Genomic DNA, 7760 nt, shown 5'->3' with positions numbered 1-7760 from the left:
CAATAATACAAATAAATATAGTGAAAGTAAATAACAGACACTTTTCCTCAAAGAAGTAGAGCCCAAGAAAACAATCTAGAGCCCAAATCTCACCTTGTGTTCATTTAAAAGTGGAATAAGAATGTTTTATCTTCTATTACTCTGATAACTGAGATAATTGTAGAGATTGCTGAAAATGAATGGGTCACATTACAAGCTCAGAGTCTATCTGGGATGGCATCTCTACAGTTCTATTAATTGGACTGTTTGCTATATAGTCCAAGGGCCATCTGCAGAGGAATGGAATAGACAAATAGTCCCCTCTAGTTCTGCTTGCACAGATATTTCTCAAGAATCAGGCTTTTTACTTAGCCAAGTGCCTTGAAATAATTACAAAAATTTTACTATTGTTTTTTTTTTTTGCCCTGAATTTCTTAATTGAACTTGGAGAATTACACCCCCCAAGAGAAATGGAAACTTCTTAACTTCTTTAGGTTTCAGAATAACAAAGTTAAATTGTTAAGGGAGTTGGAAGGTCCCTAAAAGCAGTAGGAGACTTCAGTAGTGAAGTTCTAGCGATTGCCCTTTGAAAGATTTTGGAGAAAATCATAGGGGGTGATTGGGCAGAACAAATCTTCATATCATTATTTCTCTTAAGAAATTATTAAACAGTTTTTAATTAACATGAGCTATGTATGTTGATACAGTGAGTCAGGCAAGATTTGGGTTGATTTTTTGCAAACTAGGAACATCCATGACCTTTTCTATTATAATCTGAGTAAAAATACCTCTGCACAACACACTTTAATACAGTTTTCAGAGAATACTATCAAAATTGCAAATTTTAGAATCTTTTACTCTTTTGAGCACTACACTAGACTCTCAAGAAAGACTTTGCTGAAGATCACCTTTAAATATTGAAGCACACTTTAACCAAAAGTGAAGATGTGCATGCCGTGGGCAGAGGTAAATGGGAATAGACATTAGCCATCTCCTTCTGTAATCTCAGATTTACAAAATTTATTAATAGGTCTTAGCTATGCCAGGAAACCAGAATAAAGATACTTACTTTAAAAAGAAACACTAGTTGGTAGGAAAAATATTGAGATGAAGAAATGAGTTTTGAAGGTGGGATAAAACTTTTGACTATGTGTTCCAGAGTTTCTCATTTGCCTAGACAAGCCATTGAACTCCCTCAAGTATAGGTCAACTATTTTTTTGCATTTAAAAATTTTTATTGATGTATAGTTGATTTACAATATGTGTCAATGTCTACTGTATGGCAAAGTGATTCAGTCAAATATATCCACATATTATTTTTCATTATGGTTTATTATAGGATTTACATATATTATAGGTCCCTGAATTATCTGTCAATTTTAAAATGAGAAGGTTGGGTTAGGAATTTAGAGTCTATTCTGGCTCTGACATTTAGAAAGAAAGAGAGGGATTTGTTGAAAAAAGTTTAATTATCTTAGCATTGTAATCAGAAATCATTTTAGAGAAAGAGAAAATATAAAGTGACTTGGAGTGGGTGAGACCCTGACAAAAATGTAAGATAAGAATGAGGGAATGAGTGGGACTCCATGTGGATGAGAAAAGGAGAAGACTTCATTGTTTTATTTCTAAAAGTAGACAGAAGAGCAGGTAAAGGGAGAGGCAACACGAGGGCCCAGAGCCAGAAAAAGAAAACTGAGTGCTGGGTGGGGAAAACCCAATAGAGAAACCCTCAGTGGAGTAGAGGTATATTCTGAAAAAGTGGATGTTAGAGACCAGATGTGTCTAACTTTTGCCTTTCTGGAAATAATTGGTAAAGTGTTTCATTTTCATACATGGCTTGGAGGTTAAAATTTTAATAAATTTTGAAAAATTTGCTATGTTTTAAAAATCTGAGTCAATGTGGGCCAGCACTGTAGCAGCACAGAGGCAATTATGCTTCAGGAAAGCAGGGAGAACATGAAATCATAAACCACTATTGTGATTCTGTGAAACATTAAAGCGAACATGGAATTGGGGTTATGGAGGGAGAATTTAAAGCAAGTTAATCTAGATCTTACAAATCTGCATAAGATGGAAGCTATTACCCTTCAGTTGTGTCCAACTCTTTGTGACACCATGGACCATAGCCCGTGAGGCTCCTCTGTCCATGGCATTTTCTTGACAAGCATACTGGTGGGGGTTGCCATACACTCCTCCAGGGTTTCTTCTTCTCCCATGAATCAAACTTGTGTTTTTGCATCACTTGCAGATTCTTTACTGCTGAGCCACCAGAGAGCCGGTAAAATCACGTTTCAAAGAGGTCAAGTGATTTGCTAAATTTTGCATGCCAGTAAATAGCATGGTTGATTTCAGAGCCTAAAATCTCACACTATGAGGATAGTGCTCTAATTCCTTACAGAAGATGACCTTTTGGAAAGTATTTCTTCCTCTTCTAAGAGCACAAGTGATCATTGTCTTTTTCACATCTCATTGTATATCAAATACTCAAAACTAAGAGCTAATCATTTTGTTTCTTAATTCAACTGGTTTCTTTAAGGTCAGAGGAATTATCAAAGAAATTTCCAGATGTATATAACAAGTTCAGAGGTCTTCAGGCTTCTATGTTGACACTGAGAACCAAAGGGAAAATGCATTTATCTTAACACATATCAAAAACTTGCCATGTTCAAAGCAGCCATGTGTAATTAAAATCTTAAACATGACATTACTTTGCTAGTATTGTGAGGAACAATCTCTTCACAAGCTCAGCGTCCACTGCAGCAGCAATAGGGATGTGCATATCTGGGTATAGGCAGTGTGATATACTTGAACAACAAAACTGTGTACAAAGAATGAAGCTGTACTTATGATTTAAGGCATACAGTTTTGATAACTAATTTAAATATTCAAGAAAGTTAAGATTAGAGCCAGGAATGAAAGGTACTTCAGGTAGATAATTGCACGTTAAAATATATAAAAAATAAATTTGCATGCTAAGAATGTGGACCCACAGAGTGGTTGTTTTAGACCAGAAGGTAGAAGTAGAATGTTGGAAGATCAGATCAGAGAAGTAGGCAATGATGAGAATGTGAGGCTTGTGTAATTTGTGACTAAATTTGTTTGAACTCTATTTTGAAAGACAGTGGTTTCAAACATACTTCCATATGTGATCAGTTGTGAGATACATTGTAAATAATTTGCTTTACATTATGAATTACTTACCTTTGTAATAAAGGATGGGTTCAAGATTATTCCATAGTCACAAATGCCTTCTTGAAGACAGATATCACATAGTGTTAGAGTGAGTGGACTCTTGCTGATCTCCTGTTTATATTCCTTAGTGTGTGGCATTTCCATCTGTTTTTTTTTTTTTTTCCACATAATTTGAAACTTTTTGGAGTGCAACCAAAACCTTTCCTGTTTCAACTTTTACAACCACAAAAAAAATGTTGCTTTGCCCAGAAACTTCTTCTGATCTTTAACTTGACTGAGGCCAGTTCATATTTTGATTAAAACAAATCTCAAAATATCTTACTAAGCAATACCCCTGACATAGGTTAGCATTTGTCTCTGTGTTTGCCTAGTATCTTAGGGCATATGTATATCATGTTATTGTAACTTTTAATTTACTTGAGTGTGTCTTTTATTTGATTTTGATTTGCCTGAGAGAAGAATTTGTATAACCTCACACTAGATTCTCAGTGCCTTAGAGTGTATTCAGTACATGTTGGATGAATGAGTGAATATTGCTAGTAATATTGGAAGGCAATGCTCCCTTTAAAGTTCCTCCAACAAAAACTCCTTGAAAAGTTGGTAGAGTGTAAATTTTAAACATAGGCCATGTGTACTTTTATTCACTATTCCAGATGAACAAAGAAGAACAAAATGGACAAGACAAATGCAACAGTCATTTCTAATTTTATTTTTCTGGGATTTACTCACTATCCCAAAGTTGAAATCACCATATTTGTGCTGTGCTTGCTGATGTACTTGATCACCTTACTGGGTAATAGTATTCTGATCTCGGTTAGTGTCCTGGATTCTCACCTACACACACCCATGTACTTCTTCCTCAGCAACCTGTCATGTCTGGACATCTGGTATACTTCTTCTGCCCTGACTCCAATGCTGGCAAATTTTATTTCAGGGAAGAACACCATCTCATTCTCAGAGTGTGCTGTTCAGATGTACTTCTCTCTGGCCATGGGCTCCACTGAGTGTGTGCTCCTGTCTGTGATGGCGTATGACCGATATGTAGCCATCTGCAACCCCCTGAGATACCCCATCATCATGAACAAGAAGATTTGTGTTTGGATTGCAGCTGGCTCGTGGGTGACAGGCTCCTTCACTGCCCTGTTGGAAACTCTGTCTGTGTTGCAGCTGTCACTGTGTGGAAGTGGTGTCATCAATCATTTCACTTGTGAGATTCTGGCCGTCCTGAAACTGGCTTGTGTAGACACTTCCAAGGTGCAGTTAATCATACTGGTGATCAGTGTACTTCTTCTTCCTATGCCAATGCTCCTCATTTGTATTTCTTATGCATTCATCCTCTCTAGCATCCTAAGAATCAGCTCATTGGATGGTCGAAGCAAAGCTTTTCCAACATGTGCAGCCCACCTGAGTGTAGTGGTTTTATTCTATGGGACAGCTTTCTCCATGTACTTGAAGCCATCAACTATGGATTCACAGGAAATAGATAAATTTATAGCCTTGGCATATGCTGGCTTAACCCCCATGTTGAATCCTATCATTTATAGTTTACGGAACAGAGAAGTGAAAGTGGCTCTGAAAAAATTGCTGGTTAGGAACTCTCTCTGTGCTCTTTCAGTCTCTAGTAGCACATAGTATCTGTAAATATTAAGGGATATTTAGTGCTCTCTCTACATATCAGGAGATAATTGGGGTAGACACTCATTTTTAAATGAGATGTGCAATTTTCTAAGTCTCTTCTTTGACTAGTCACTGAAAGTCTAAGTAATATCCATGTATCATACATAAGTTTATCTGATCTTAAACAAATAGTCTCATGATAACAAATTTTAATTTTTATCTGGGTTTATAGGGTTAAATATAATTATTTTTGTTGGCTTAGTGATACTTTTATTTCTTTCTAAAATTTTTAAAAATTGAAATACATTGATTAATGTTGTTTCAAGTCTATAACAAAATAATTCAGTTATGTGTGTGTGTATTCTTTTTCAGATTCTTTTCCAAAGTAGGTTATGATAAGATATTGAATATATTTCCCCATGTTTATAGTAAGTCCTTGTTATTTATCTGTTTTATATGTAGTATCAGCTAATTGGGTATCTATTAACCTCAGGCTTCTCTGATGGCTCAGTGGTGAAGAATTTGCCTGACAATGCAGGAGGCACAGGTTCTATCACTGGGTCGAGAAGATCCCCTAGAAAAGGAAATGGCAACTCACTCCAGTATTATTGCCAGGGAAATCCTACAGACAGAGGAGCCTGGGGGGCTATATAGTCTATGGGGCTGCAAAAGAGTCAGACACAACTTAGTAACTAAACAACAATAGCAATCAATTAGTCTCAAATTCTCAATGTATCTATCATCCTCCTTTCTTTTTTCGTAATGATAAGCTTTTTTTCCGTATCTGTGAGTCTATTTTGTAAATAAATTCATTTTTATCACTTTTTGTAGACTCCACAAATTGATGGTATCATCTATTTGTCTTTCTCTAATTTACTTCACTTAGTAGAATTATTTCTCGGTCCAGCCATGTTGCTGCAAATGACATTGTTTTATCCTTTTTATAGTTGAGTAACATTACACTGTATATGTATTCCATGTCTTCTTTATTCATTCATCTGTCTGTGGACACAGGCTGCTTCCATGTCTTGCCTATTGCAAATATTGCTGTTATGAACATTGGGGTGCATGTATCTTTTTGAATTAGATTTTCTCTATATATATGCCCAGGAGTAGATTTCAGTATTCTATGGCAACTCTATTATTAGTTTTTTAAAAGAACTTCCATACTGGTTTCCATTGTGGTTGTACAAATCTGCATCTTCACAAACAATGTAGGAGAGTTCACTTTTCTCCACATCTTCTCCAGCATTTATTATTTGTAGACATACTAATGATGGCCATTCTGATCAGTGTGAGGTGCTACTTCAGTGTAAATATAACTTAAACATTAAATTAGCATATTGGTAAGTATTCAAAATTATGTACATGTAATATACAAATGGATGTGAAGAGTTGGATATAAAGAAGGCTGAGCACTGAAGACTTGATGCTTTTGAACTGTGGTGTTAGAGAAGACTCTTGAGAGTCCCTTGGACTGCAAGGAGATCAAACCAGTCAATCCTAAAGGAAATTAATCCTGAATATTCATTGGAAGGACTGATGCTGAGGCTGAAGCTCCAATACTTTGGCCACCTGATGCAAAGAACCAACTCTTTAGGAAAGACCCTGATGAGGGAAAAGATTGAAGGCAGAAGGAGAAGGGGATGACAACGGATGAGATGGTTGGATGGCAACACTGACTCAATGGATGGCATTACTCAATAGTGTGCTGCAGTCCATGGGGTCACAAAGAGTTGAACATGACTGAACAACTGAACAACAACTGATATAACAACAATATACGAATGTAATTACTTTACCAGATTTTTAGCTAATTTATTATTAGCCTCTGTGTAATACTGAATTGTGTCCCTTCAAAACTCTAATGCCGAAGGCCTAGCCCCCCATCCCCTACTCCCACACATACTAGTACCTCAGAATGCATCTATATTTGAAGATATGACCTTTAAAATGTGGTTCAATTGAAACGAGGCTGTTATTTTAGGCCCTTATACAATCTGATTTGTGTCATTATAAGAAAAGAAAATTTGAATGCACATAGTGAGAAGGTGACGCTCTAGAAGCCAAGCAGAGGCCTCAGAAGACTTTAAACCTTCTAACCTCCTAATCTTGGACTTCTAGCTTCCAAAACTATGACCTGGTAAATTTCTGTTGTTTAAGCCACCCAGTCCCTGATGTTTTGTTATGGCAGCGTTAGCAAACTAGTATGAACTCTTTTTTTAACATAAATAAATGGAATAGAAGTAATTACATATTCTCTACATGTGTGGCTGTATTTTAAATGTGTGGGTATGTTTCTGTACGCAGATATATGTGTGTGTGTAATGTGAACATCTATATACAGATATAAAATATCTGCAGAAATATATCCTGACTAGAAGTAGAGTGGATGAGTTCCAGTCAAGAAAAAAAATATCAGAGAGTTTAGCGGCATGTTATTAGTCTTCAGATGTTGACTTTTTTTTTTTTTTTTGGTAAATTCACAAGAAGATAAAAGGTGTTTCAGTGAAACTACTAGTTGTTGCTGTTGTTGCTCAGTTGCCCAGTAGTGTCTGACTCTTGTGACCCCATGGACTGCTGCACACCAGGCTCCCCTGTCCTTCACTATCTGCTGAGCTTGCTCAAGCTCATGTCCATTGAGTCAGTGATGCCATCCAACCATCTCATTCTCTGTCGTCCCCGTCTCCCCTCACCTGCAATCTTTCCCAGCATGAGAGTCTTTTCAAATGAGTCAGCTCTCTGTATCAGGTGGCCAAAGTACTGGAGTTTCAGCTCAACATCAGTCCCTCCAATGAACACCCAGGACTGACCTCCTTTAGGATGGACTGATTGGATCTCTTTGCAGTCCAAGGGACTCTCAAGAGTCTTCTCCAACACCACAGTTCAAAAGCATCAATTCTTCAGCGCTCAGCTTTCTTCACAGTCCAACTCTCACATCCATACATCGACCACTAGGAAAAACCATAGCC

The 7760-nt window shown here is 36.9% G+C and overlaps 1 protein-coding gene across 1 annotated transcript; it reads left to right on the top strand.

Annotated features, from left to right (window-relative positions):
• The first annotated feature begins 3843 nt into the window (after positions 1 to 3843).
• Positions 3844 to 4803, top strand: LOC104991198 (olfactory receptor 13F1-like). Its single transcript, XM_010843602.1, has one exon. The coding sequence runs from the start codon at positions 3844 to 3846 to the stop codon at positions 4801 to 4803; it is 960 nt and encodes a 319-aa protein (XP_010841904.1).
• The last annotated feature ends 2957 nt before the right edge of the window (positions 4804 to 7760 follow it).

The sequence above is a fragment of the Bison bison genome, unplaced genomic scaffold, assembly GCF_000754665.1.
Source record: "Bison bison bison isolate TAMUID 2011002044 unplaced genomic scaffold, Bison_UMD1.0 scf7180017864183, whole genome shotgun sequence".
In the NCBI taxonomy this organism is placed as follows: domain Eukaryota; kingdom Metazoa; phylum Chordata; class Mammalia; order Artiodactyla; family Bovidae; genus Bison; species Bison bison.
Note: the sequence above shows the minus strand (reverse complement) of the source record. Positions and strands in the feature narration are given on the sequence as shown.